Source organism: Amphiura filiformis, chromosome 2 (assembly GCF_039555335.1).
Source record: "Amphiura filiformis chromosome 2, Afil_fr2py, whole genome shotgun sequence".
Lineage (NCBI taxonomy): Eukaryota > Metazoa > Echinodermata > Ophiuroidea > Amphilepidida > Amphiuridae > Amphiura > Amphiura filiformis.
This window is the reverse complement of record NC_092629.1, coordinates 44,878,484-44,891,786: the sequence shown is the minus strand read 5'-3', so window position 1 is coordinate 44,891,786 and position 13,303 is coordinate 44,878,484. Positions and strand designations below refer to the sequence as shown.

The following is a 13,303-nucleotide window of genomic DNA, read 5'->3' as shown; positions in this document are numbered from 1 at the left end:
ATAGGCTATAATGATAAAAGATATTATAACCTAATTACTACACTAATTTTTGTTTTAACTTTTTAAACTCAAACTTATGATTCATTGCTTTCAGATTTTAAAAACAGATGCTGTATAGAACAGCTCGTTAAATGTTTCACACTGTTAGTTAAGTTCTCAACGGAGGGAGTATGTACAGCATATGTAATGGTATAGAAAGTCGATGCCAACTTATCGTCGTCGTTATATTTAACGCCGGGTAATGTTATAGTTTAAATTACATTTATGAACGCTCAACGTATAGCCTGATATAACAGCCGGTCGATATAAGTATTGGATACACTGCCTTTGTTTGAAATTTACCTACATATATATTAGAATGAAGTTAGTTTTGGTGCTTCTTTTAATCGCATCGCTGGTGCTACCCAGTAAGCAACAAGACAATCAAAGTGAGTAAGCCTACGTTAGTAACTGTTTTAATAACTAATTGAAGTGGTTGCATCCATTGAGAGCACACAAGAATTAGACGAGATCTAACAGTAAGGCAGAGACAAAGAGACAGATATAGACAGACAAAGAAAAACAAAACAAAACAGAGACTGGTGTAGTTTAATAATTGTAGCAATGTATTCTAGAAGCTATGACCGTACTTTGGCTGAAATTTATTTTACAGTTCGACAGTGTTTTGAAATCCAAGCTGCACATCAAAATATAACAAAACCACCTTTTTGGGTACCCCAGTATATGGCGCAGGATCATATCAGACTTTGCATAATTATATTTGCACACGGAAAGATATTTCTCAAACTTAATGTAATCGCTACCCTTCCTGTGGACTTATCAAAATATTTTCCCCTCCCCCTTACATATGCCTATATTACAAGGAATCCCCATCATAAATTATTAAGTTTTACAGAATAATATCTAAACTATGGGCCAAAACTATGTGTAAATAATTGGTTGCCCGTTTTCGACCTGCCAAAAAATTACAATCACGTTATTAACTATGAAATTATTATAATATGATCTACTGGACTTACGTTTTTGTGAGTGGCAATATTTCACATCCTAGTAGTAGTAGTAGTAGTAAAAATAGTAGTAGTGAAAATGTCAACAGATGGAGAAGATCTTATTGAGAGCGGTATGTTATTCCAGAGGCGTGAGCCGAAGACACTGAAGGAGCCATCACCGATACATTTCTGAGATCTTGGGATGGTAAGGCGGCTCTCATCCAAAATGCCTCTACATCTTATGTAATGTGTGACAAAAGTGGGCAATTATAACAAATGTATGAGCTTTAACAACTTAACTAATAAAAAACAATTATCCCAGCAAACACAAAACGTTTTCGACATCATTCGCAAAAGGTTATAAAAGGTTGTCAGAAAACGTTTAAATGTCGGGTTATATAAAGGGTATATTAAGGGTATAAAACGTTTTAATAACTTTAAAAAACATTTTTTGATAATCTGCTTCTCAGCAAACAAAACATGTTTTACAGAAACGTTTAAATATCGAGTTATATAAAGGGTATAAAAACGTTTTAATAACATTCCAAAAACATTTTTGAAAACTTGATACAAAACATTCTAAACAGAATGTTATTTTGGTGTTGAAAAAATATTTTGCGAAAAATGTTTCCCAAAATATTTGCAATAACATTATAAAAACGTTTTCATGACCTTTATATAACCCGACATTTAAATGTTATTAAAACGTTTTGAAAAAATATTTTAAGAACATTTCTGTGTTTGCTGGGAAGTGATGTCCTCCGGAAGTGATGTCATGTGAAAGGTTAATGTTATAATTAAGACTTGGAAATTCCCCAGATTGCAGCATAGTGTGAAGGTAGTAAATGACCCATAATAGAATGGTTTTTTTTCCAGTGCTTGGTATATAAGAAAATGTAAACATGATTCTTCACAGTTTATAGTGTTGATCTGGGCTAGCTAGCTAATATGCTTCAAAGTTCCTTCAAAGAAAGGAAATTGCAAACCAGAATTATTTTATGTAGTCAATGTACTACTACATGCCAGTGTTGTCGGAGAAGATCTAGAATACGTCAAAGAACGTACTTCTTCCAAGAAAGGAATATATATTCTTCTGTCGACTTGCTGAAGTCTGGTTTTTGATACAACACATCTATCATAAGTAGGGACAACTGCATCGCAGTCCTGCTTCCTGAAGATATTGTGTGAAAGGTGGAAATAGCACCAGTTTTGGAGAAAGCAGCGCAAGGAGTTAAGTTTGGAGAAAGCAGCGCAAGGAGTTAAAGTTGGAGAAAGCAGCGCAAGGAGATAAATGTTTGGAGAGAGCAGCACCATTTTTGTGTGAGGATATTATACGCAAGGATATGCAAGTGTACAAGGTTAAATACCACTAATTATGTATTACACGTGTTTCAATGGGAAAATGCCTAATTTCGGGTGGAATTTTCTCATATTCAGAACTCTCACAGTTCAATGTCACCAATATCAGGTGAAACTATATGATTTAGATGCCAAATGATCAAAAATTCAACATAGGTTGACCTGAGACTTTTCTTGTTTTAACGCACTGAACCGTAAACATCTTAAAAATGACAGTGCGCCCTCGAAGCTGAAAGTTACAATATGATAGGGCGACTATTTACTAAAAACCGAAGCCGTGCGTATGAATTTTGGTACTATTACATCAAAAATGTCATATAATGAGAGACAATGTACCATTTTGAAGCATCAAACTCTAAAAAGTACTTTTTTGCTATATAACTTGATCAATTTCAGCGATTTTAATGCAGTCTTTTCGAATGCCATGAAAACAAATAGTTCCTCGTCGTATTTCAATGTATCGCCCAGGCCTATTAGTGGTCTTTAACCACAAAGGACTTCGCTGATTTTCGCAGGACAAGTGATTAACATTAGCCGTCCAGAACATTGCAAGAACTCTATGATCACCTACAAGAAGACTGCTGGTTAAGTACTGAGTAGTTAAAATATTATTGTGATTGTGTGATTATTTTTGTATATGCATTTGTTGTCATATATTGTACCAATCATATCTTTACTTTCAATTAAAGACTTAGATTTGGTTAGCTTAATAAAACAGTGTATTTGTGTTGTGAATTCGTGTGGATTTGGGTAAGAGGTGATTTTGGCCTTGAGTCAGTACGACTCGTAACAATGATAATTAATCTTGTTCATGATTTCTACTCAATGAACCACCTTTTATCCGTCTGAAACTCCCTTCGAAAATATAAAAAGACACCAGAGATAAAAATTCATGAACACTTCATTTGTTCTATATATATTACTCGCGCCCAATTTAAATAAAACGGTTAAATACGTTTCCTGTCTTTATTCGTAGATGGCGACTATTCCACTGTCTCACCAGCTACAGATAATAGAAATCTCGAGTTCGGCAAGTACTTCTTCCAAGGGCTTCCAGGAAGAGATGGTCGTGATGGACAAAGTAAGATTTTAGGAATTCATATTGGGAATTTGTAGATCACATGCGATTGTCTGCATGAAACCGAGACTTATCATTATGCTATAGATTTCGTTTTCAACAATTCTTCTTGACAGTTGTAGTTCACGATGGAAATCTTTCCCTGTCCCTGAAATGACCATTTACCAGTTTGACATACAGCTAAGCAAAGGCAATGTATGGCACAAGCGGGGAATTGGTTAAATCAGAATAATGACCTTAACAAGTCCAGCTTTCCAGAAAGTGACCTTCATCTCCATCAAGTAGTTGTCAAATGTTGACAGTTGGTAACAGGTGTCATGTTGGAAGCATCTTTTGCGTAGGCTAAACGAGTTATTACCCTTAAAGCGTTTCTACACTATGTATATAGGAATCTGTAGCGTATGTGTGATCGATTTGATAAACCTGGTGATGCAGCTTTACACATTAATTACTGCATTGATTACTACTGGTGTAGTGCGAAACATATACATCCCGCGCGGGGCACTTGAATTTGGAGTGGCGGGGATGTGCGGACATTAGTTCGAAACTAGAGGTATTTTGGTGAGAGATTTTACATGGAAAGAGTCACGGGTCATTAGGGACCGTTCACAAACACTTGTTAGGGAGGGCCTGATGCAAAAAATTTCATCGGGGCCCCCTTTACAGATCACAAAAATTTCAGGGCCCCTTTATGGATCAACCCCATAGAAAAGCATATAAACTCAATTTTCCCAAGAAAATTTGTGATCATTTTTCAGCCCCCCCTTAGGAGGGTCAAAAATTTTCAGGGCCCTCCTTTTTGCATCAGGCCCCCTAACAAGTGTTTGTGAACAGTCCCTTTGTAAGAAGGGCTCAGAAGACCAAAAGAAGGGGAAATTACATGAGATATGTAACAAGTTGCAGTCATAACAGTGTCAAAATATAAAAAATCGACACATTGATGATAATTTTGTTTTCAAAAAGTCATTAAAATCAACCTTTTGAAGTGGAGGTCTTTTGCTGGCGGTAAAATACAAATACTGTCACCCATTTGTAGGTTACCCAGTTGATTATGAAATTCATTGGCGCGATTCGCTCATTTCTTGTGCAGAGAAATGATATTTTAATATCACGTGGGTATCTTAATGGTTGATAACTTTCGGGTACCGTATCGTTCGGTATTGCTGTCATTGACATTATTTGACCCGATCGATGGATGCTGAATTTTTTTAAACCATGCAAAAGGTCGGTGACCTTTGATTTGTTTAGACCATGTCTTCAACATTACACATCCCAAATTAATACAAATATTGACCTTTTTGTTCCTTGTATATGGATGAACATTTTGAGATACATACAATTTGATTTTGAGCAATTTAAAATTCTTACACCATTACCTCCTGTGAACCCAGGGGACCCGTTTGGACACATTTATATTTTAATTGGCGTTTACATGTTTGCCAGACCCATACAAGCTCAAATCAATATAAGATATTAAGTGAACACAATTTCCTATTAATTTTTCTGAAAGCCGAAAACGAGCATGCATATTATTAAAGGATACCCCTTATGCAAATTGTAATAAATTGCAAATATTTGTTTAATTTGGTTTTGTAAACATTGTGAAAGAATCTCATTCACCCAAACTATAATAATTTTGCACACCAATTTTGAAATGGTTTTCATTAATTTTGTCAGTCTTAAAATTCCTATTCTTTTGTGTGTACTGTGCGGTAGTGGTTTACTCATCAGATTGCTCATTGTCTGGTTATAGCACTACCCATGGTCATAAGGCAAATTAATCAATCCGTATTTCGTATTGACAAATTCCGTGTTTTTAATTTGCAAAATCAAAATCTTGATCTTCAACAGATGGCCTCACTGGCCCTCCAGGACCCCCCGGTACAAATCAACTTACAACTGGCCCACCAGGCCCTCCTGGACCGTCCGGTATTGATTCAAGTATAAAAGGCTCAGCTGGTCCCAGAGGTTCCCCGGGAAAGATGGGGCCACCTGGACCGATCGGAATCTCCGCTGTGGATGGATTACCCGGATCTGCTGGTCTCCCAGGTCCTGCGGGACCCCCAGGATCACCTGGAATAAATGCCGGAACTACAGGTTCTGTGTACATTCGATGGGGAAGAACTACCTGTCCTTTAACGTCGGAGCTGGGTTATGTAGGTAAGTGTAGATTAGATTAATTCAGACGATACGCACAGCATCACACAACACTGCTCCACACAAAATGAGAACCCGTTGCACTGATGGAGATCTTAGTTAATTGGTAGAAAATTAACATGATACAAATCATTAACATTTACTTAGCTTAAGTATATATGTGATCCTCAACTACCCAACGACTTGGCAGCGCAGGGTCAAGAAAGTTTTGTATGCGACTGACAAAGAGTTTTGTGGAGCAGTAATGTATCGTTGGATACTCTGGATTTGAATTAAAATAAGTTATAAGTTATAAGTGACCATTTATATTTTTGGAATTTCAGTTACCATTATTTAATTGTTCAATGGAGAAATCGAATAAGGGAAAATATTGCAAATCTCAAAAACAAACAAACAAACAAACAAAATGTAACAACATACAAGCGAACAAACAAGCAAAGAAATAAACATAATTAGTTCATATCGGATTACCGATATGTGTGATACTGATAAACCCCTATTTTACTGGAAATCTTGCACTCCCTGTAATCTTGATTGGGGAACCTCTAGAATTCAAAAACAGTTTTAGTGCATGTTTGGTTATGAATATTAATTAACACCTTGCTTAACCTTGCTAAGTACAAACTGAACTTTTGCTGTCAATTTTAGATGAAAATAAATGGCAATGCAAAGACGACACGTGGATAGGAATTGGGTGGTCTTTTAACATAGGGTTTACCTTGATACAATGAATTTATATAGTGTAGTACACCTTCATTGTGAAGATAGATCATAATACAGCTACAACTACATGCTAATTATTTCAGTAAATAAGGCAAACACGACATCAGGACAAAAACAATCCAATCACGATTACTACGAGCATTTACAGTTAATTATGATTTATACTCCATTGCACTCACAGGTATTGCTGGTGGGAAGTGGTATGACCATACAGGCGGTGGTTATAATTATCTGTGTCTTCCAAGTACTCCTGAATATGACAATTACCAGGCAGGCGTACATAACGCAAGGGGATATGTCTACTCTGCTGAATACCAAATCAGTGAGTTCCCACCATTTGCAGGCAAACACAACCACGACGTTCCCTGTGCCGTTTGCATTGCTACTAATCGGGGCATCTTAATGATGATCCCGGCAAAAATGACATGCCCATCAGGGTGGAATAGAGAATACCATGGATACCTTATGTCTGATCGCTACGGTCGCGATAGTCCCACTGAGTTCGTTTGTGTTGACCGAAATCCAGAAGTAAGATCGGATAGTAGTGTTGCTGACCAGGATGGGGTTTTGTTTTATCCAGTTGAAGGGCGATGTGATAATGGTAATTTGCCATGTGGTCCTTATATCAACGGAGCAGAGCTCACATGTGTCGTCTGCACAAAATAATAACATTTGTTTAAGAAATGTGTAATATCTGAACACGTGGTTTAATTAATATTTTGCTAATTAATTGCTCATTGTAAAATGCATGCTTTTACCGTTGTTAACTTGTTAACACAAAGTTTGACGTATTTCGTTCATTCTGATACTCCAAGCAGTTGCTTCCATTTTTATATTTTATAAAATGGTAACCGGATCACCCTTCGTTCGAGTCTTATAACTTATTGGTGCCTGTCATTCAGGAGAATCGGAAGAAACATATATATTGTTATTGATATTAATTAAGTTACAGGATCGTTTATGTTATCAAATGGATGTGCTTTATGAATAAAGAGTATGTGCACTTAGTAGATCTACACTCAAAAAATAGTTTATATCACAATATTTATATAATAAAATCTAGCTTGTCTTTGATATAATCACGACGAATCCTGGTCTGGTCTGGACACATATCATGTTAAGCTAGGGTTCGGAAAGCGACGTTTTTATGTATTTTTCGTGGGACCTGAGAGCATATCAGACATATCGAATTGCATTTTTAAAACACTGCTACAATACACCGTCGTGGCGTTATCAAGGTTCTGAATTACCACACTGCTACATGGTTTTACAACATCGTGGTGTAAGCAAGGTTATATATTACAGCACTGCTGCAACGTTTTACAACGTCGTGGTGTTTGCAAGGTTGCGGATTACAACACTGCTACAACGTTTTACAACGTCGTGGTGTAAGCTAGGTTGTGTATTACAACACTGCTACAACGTTTTAAAACGTCGTGGTGTTAACAAGGTTGTGTATTACAACAGCGTTACAACGTTTTACAACGTCGTGGTGTTTAAGGTTGTATACGGTATTACAACACCGCTACAGCGTTTTACAACGTCGTGGTGTTAGCAAAGTTATGTATTATAACACTGCTACAACGTTTTACAACGTCGTAGTGTTAACAAGGTTGTGTATTACAACACTGCTACAACGTTTTACAACGACGTGGTGTTAGCAAGGTTGTGTATTGCAACACTACTACAACGTTTTACACCTCAAGACTAAAAATGTAAATATTGAATGGTACCTAAAGATCTAAAGAGATATTTACTTTGTTTGGACTTTCATCAGTCGTCTTAGGGTATTTAAATAAAGGCACTTAATTTAATGCCCACGTAACCAGATGGGCGCTGACATTACAACGTCTAGACAGGATGTCTGGAAAAGAGACCTTTGGTATAGCGGGTGGTCTTCCTGTGTATTTCAATTGGAAACGCGGGATGCATGTCCATATTTTCTAGCAAATTTGTCATCTTTTGCAACTTTGTAGTATTATTGTAAGAGTTTCCGTCAATAACTTTTTTCCGTCGGTCAAAACTGTCAAAATTTATTTCTTGAAAACATGCTAAATAACAGAATCCCCAAATGTATAATTAAGTTGTCTTTTAAATTTTCAGCAATTTTGATGATATCTGTCTGAAAAATTCTCTTAACATTGTAGCACATCTGCAGATCACTTGGTGGTCTTGGTATGGCGGCGCCCATGGGTCACGTGGGCATTAAATTTAGTGCATTTTATTTAATACCCTATGGTAACTGTTCATATACTTTTTCTTTTGTTTTGTTTTAAATAGGAATTCGTTAAATGGTTAACTATTTGATGCATTTGTGTGCGACAAGTAGGTCAATTTATTTGTAAAATTTGAAATAAAATTACAAAAATTAACAAACTACAGAATCCGTGTTTTAGTCGTGTCATGTCATGTGTGCGTATTGGATTATTTTATCAAGAGTTAGGAATCGAATAATTTAGTTTATTATTAGCGGTTTTTATTTGTCATTATATGTGACGCGATCAAGCAAGATGAGTCGGAATTCGGAAATAGTGATTTTGAGATATTTCCTTTTGTTTCCTCTTGTTTTGGAAACTCTTGCTCATATCTTTGGAACGGGGTGTTCAATTTCAATGGTGTTTTCTTCAAAATCTAGATTTGTAAGTGCTAACCAAAATGGCAATATTTACTGGGATTAGGTCCACATTTTATTCTAAAAAGTTTTGTGGAAGTCCTGCATCACCCCCATACTAAAGCCTGTTTATAGGCTTGGACACTTCGGCCCTTCACTGATAAAAATCAAAACCACCTTGTTATGGAATTTCCGTGTTTTTGACCTCTTTTATTTTACAAACTGGCGATGTTCAATCTCAGGATACTAAAGTAGACTTTCCATGCTTCGGCACTCCTTGGTTTACAACACCTGTCGATGTAAAATCTCACGATACTAAAGTAGACTTTCCTTGCTTCGGTGCTCCATGATTTTTCATGAGTTTCCATGCTTCGTCCTCTTTTTTTTTTTTTTTTTTACAAAACCTGATAAATGTTCAATCTCGTATTACTAAAGTAAGCTTTCCTTGCTTTTGTCCCCTTTGGTTTACAAAACCTGACGATGTAAAATCTCAGGATACTAACGTAGACTTTCCTTGCTTCGGTCCTTCTCAACAACAATACCTGGCATTGTACAATCTCCGGATACTAAAGTATACTTTACTTTACATCCTTCTCTCCTCCATGGTTTATTGCAAAAGTTAACGTTACTTGTGTGACTTGCCAAATAAATATATGCGTGCTTGGCTTAAACCTCACTGGTAAAGAAAGAAGAAGAATACATCATTGACATTGTAAAAAGGTTGGTCTGAAATCATAAACGGAACCACGCTTTGAATAAACATCGCTGTGGAACATTACTGCATTTAAATAACTAAAATAAGTATGTTGGTTTAGCTGTTAAAGGGGCATTTCGTGATCCACAGCCTCATCCCCCCACTTTTCTCAAAAAAAGTTGAGATTTTTATATCACTGGAAACCTCTGGCTACATAATGTTTATGTACAAAATATTTCTTGCATATTAATTCGTTTTGCAAAGATATCGTGAAATTTGAATTTCGTTCTGGTGCACCAGAACGAAATTACAACGCATTGTCTATGGAGCAGTGTAATACACATAATCATGCATAACTCGCAAACGCAAAATCGGAATCAACTGAAATTTTGGGAATAGGCTTCTTTCGTGGATATGTACTGAAAAATGTCATAAAAAGAGGATGCTTGGATCACGAAATACTCCTTTAAAATGGGTTTTAGAATAAATGTACACTTCTGAAAAAAAGAAGAATAAAAAAGAAGAAATGCTATCTGTTTCAGATCTGGGTCAGTGAGAGTTAATACATGTGAGAATGTGTATTTAACAAACAACACTCTAACTAATGTGTATAATGAGTCGCGTTAGCTGATGACCAGTTTATATACCACATAATTAACTTTTTTTAACGATTTTATTTGGTGCATGTATGGGGACCCTTTAACTTTATATGACAATGTAGATGACTCATTTGTGGCCTGAAAAAAGCAACAGCAAAATAGACAACCTTGCTTACAAAAGGAACCATTTAAAGAAGGCTATGAAACAGAAAATCAAAGTACTAAAGCTTTGCTCGACAGTTCAACACAAATTTCCGAATTGAAAGTATTGACGTTTCTTCGAAGCGTATCTTAATTTGTTCCAAGAAAGTACGTTAAAGCATCTGTTAACAACGTCCTCTCTGAATTAGGGTTACGATATCTATGACAATAATAACTTTGGTGAAATGTCATAAAAATACGCCTTTTATATAGCAAAGAAATGAACGTGCGTTTTTAAAAAAAAAGTAATAATATAGAATGCATAACATATCGCTATCAGTTGATATGACAAGGTCAAGGTAATAGAAACATTTGGGTGGTAAGGGATAGCACTTATCTCAACAGAAAACAGCCCACAGAAAATAGGTAATTGAAATGCCAAAGCACAATTTTTTATGTTTTCAGGTCGAAGATGATATGTCACTGTCATATTTTATTTTTGCAGAAGAATTAAAATAGTGAATAAATTATGCCACTTTCCCAGAAGCTTATATTAATTTAATGCATCTCAGGGTATGCATTGGTGAATTCTACAACTACAGAATTGTATAAACTGGGGCTGTGTTGAATCATTTTAAGGGGCATTGAACGAGGTGGAACCATGTTCCACGTGGAGAGGGTTCAATTCAGTCATGAAGTCATGTACGCATTGAACACAAAACTGCTACGAAAAATGTTCTATCCCAAACACAGAAATATTTTTGCAAAATATTTTGTGAACACGTTAATAACAGTTAAGTGGTGTTAAAGTTCAAAGTTCAAAGTTCAAATTTATTTTATCAATCAATATCATACATAGCATAGCATATATAATAATAACATTGAGTACAATAGATATAGTTTAATAAATATAATAGCAATTAATAATAAGAGTAAATTGCAATAATATTAACAAAAAGATATATTGATAATAATTTGTGATGGTTAATATAACTTGAATACATAATCTATGTAATATATAATATTACTGTTCATGACGTTAATATACAATATATAATAATATGTTTATATATGTGGATATAGGCAATTTACAAATCAGATAATTTATCTTAGTTAATATAATAATTAATGTGGCTAAAATAATATTGACTGACGAGGACCCTGCTAAACGCATAGCGTGGAGCTGCAGGGACCTCAATAATTAATCAAATATAATTTATCATGTGTATAAACTGGTGACGGTATAGGGGACAAAACAAAACAATACAATACAAGTTATCCGACTAGATTATAGAAAGCAAAGAAGGGAAGAAGAAGAAAGAAGAAAGAATAAGGATAATTGAGCGTAACTGTAATAGGGTCAGAATAGGGACAGCTGAATGATTATGAGCACACATTACGGGGTAGTAGCATGGCTATAACAACCGGCGATGAGGGTTTTTTAAAACAATATTTAAATGAGGCTAAAGAACGGGAATTTTTTATGTTTGAAGTAAGACTGTTCCAAACCAACGGACCTTGTGAACAGGATGTATTGCTTGCCAGAACAGTATTGGACGGTTCAATAAATGGGTCGTGAGCGTGTCTAGTGTCATAATGGTGGGACAGTGTTTGAACTTGAAAATTGTTTTCAATGAGGTCAGTAGGTAAAAGGTCATGGTGAAATTGAAACATAAATGAAGAAAGTTGGATTTTATAAATATCATGAATTTTAAGGGTTTTCAAGGATGCGAAGAGTGGGTCTGTGTGGGCTAGCCAAATAGAATTAGTACATGTGCGAATTACCCTTTTCTGCAATCGAAAGAGTGGTTCAATATTGGAATTATTGGGATCAGCCCAAATCATTGCACCATATGACAAATATGGCAATACAAGGGAATTGTACAGAGTTAGAAGAGACTCTTGAGGCAAGAAGGGTCTGACCTTTCTAATAACTCCATTGTATTTAGAAATAATTTTAGAAACATGTTTAGTGTGAGAGGTCCATGACAAATTATGATCAATGAGTATTCCAAGGAATTTGGTGGTCTGAACTTTTGGATGGGTGTATTATTAATTTTAATATCAATTTCAATATCAGGTTTGTTATTATGTTTATTTTTGAAAATAATATAATTAGTTTTTTAATGTTTAATGATAATTTATTTAGTTTAAACCAATTTGAAATATGATTAAGTTCATTATTAACTATTATTTCTAGTGTCTTAGGGTTTTGATGTGAGAAGAGGATATTCGTGTCATCGGCAAACAAAATAAAATGGGGTTCTTTAGAACAAAGTGGGAGATCATTAATATATAAAAGAAATAATAACGGTCCTAGAATCGATCCTTGAGGAACTCCGCAATTGATATCTGCAGGAGTAGAGAGGGCATTATTAAAGGAAACCTGTTGTTGTCTTCCAGATAGGTAGCTCTTAACCCAATCATTAGCAAGACCTCTGATACCATATTTATTGAGTTTGTCAAGAAGGATGTCATGGTTTATGGTGTCAAAGGCCTTGCTAAGATCTAGGAATATGCCAATTGTGTGAAGTTTGTTGTCCAGGTTGTCCGTTATTTTACAATAAAGTTCGTTAATAGCCATGTATGTGGATCTCTTAGGCCTAAAGCCAAACTGATGGGGAGTTAGAATGTTATGATGCTCAATGAAGTTAAAGATCCGTGCATAGACAATTTTTTCAAGGAGTTTGGAGATAGATGGAAGGATTGATATAGGCCTGTAGTTGGTGACATCATGTTTATTATCTGCTTTAAAAATGGGTGTTACATTAGCATGTTTTAGTGCAGTAGGGACAATTCCTGAGGCAATAGATAAATTGAAGATATGGGAGAGGACACCACAAATGGATGGAATTATTTGTTTTAGAAGATTATTACTTATGTCATCAGTTCCACTACTGTTGCTATTTTTTAAATCAGATGTTAATTTAACAAGTTCTTCTGGAGATGTAG

At 35.5% G+C, this 13,303-nt stretch overlaps 1 protein-coding gene across 1 annotated transcript; it reads left to right on the top strand.

The window, feature by feature from the left end:
* The first annotated feature begins 260 nt into the window (after window positions 1–260).
* On the top strand, window positions 261–8,675 carry LOC140146272 (uncharacterized). The gene is made up of 4 exons (XM_072168058.1): window positions 261–428; window positions 3,325–3,429; window positions 5,278–5,586; window positions 6,488–8,675. Exons 1-4 carry the CDS (start codon window positions 359–361, stop codon window positions 6,970–6,972), a joined length of 969 nt encoding a protein of 322 aa, XP_072024159.1. The 5' UTR covers window positions 261–358; the 3' UTR covers window positions 6,973–8,675.
* The last annotated feature ends 4,628 nt before the right edge of the window (window positions 8,676–13,303 follow it).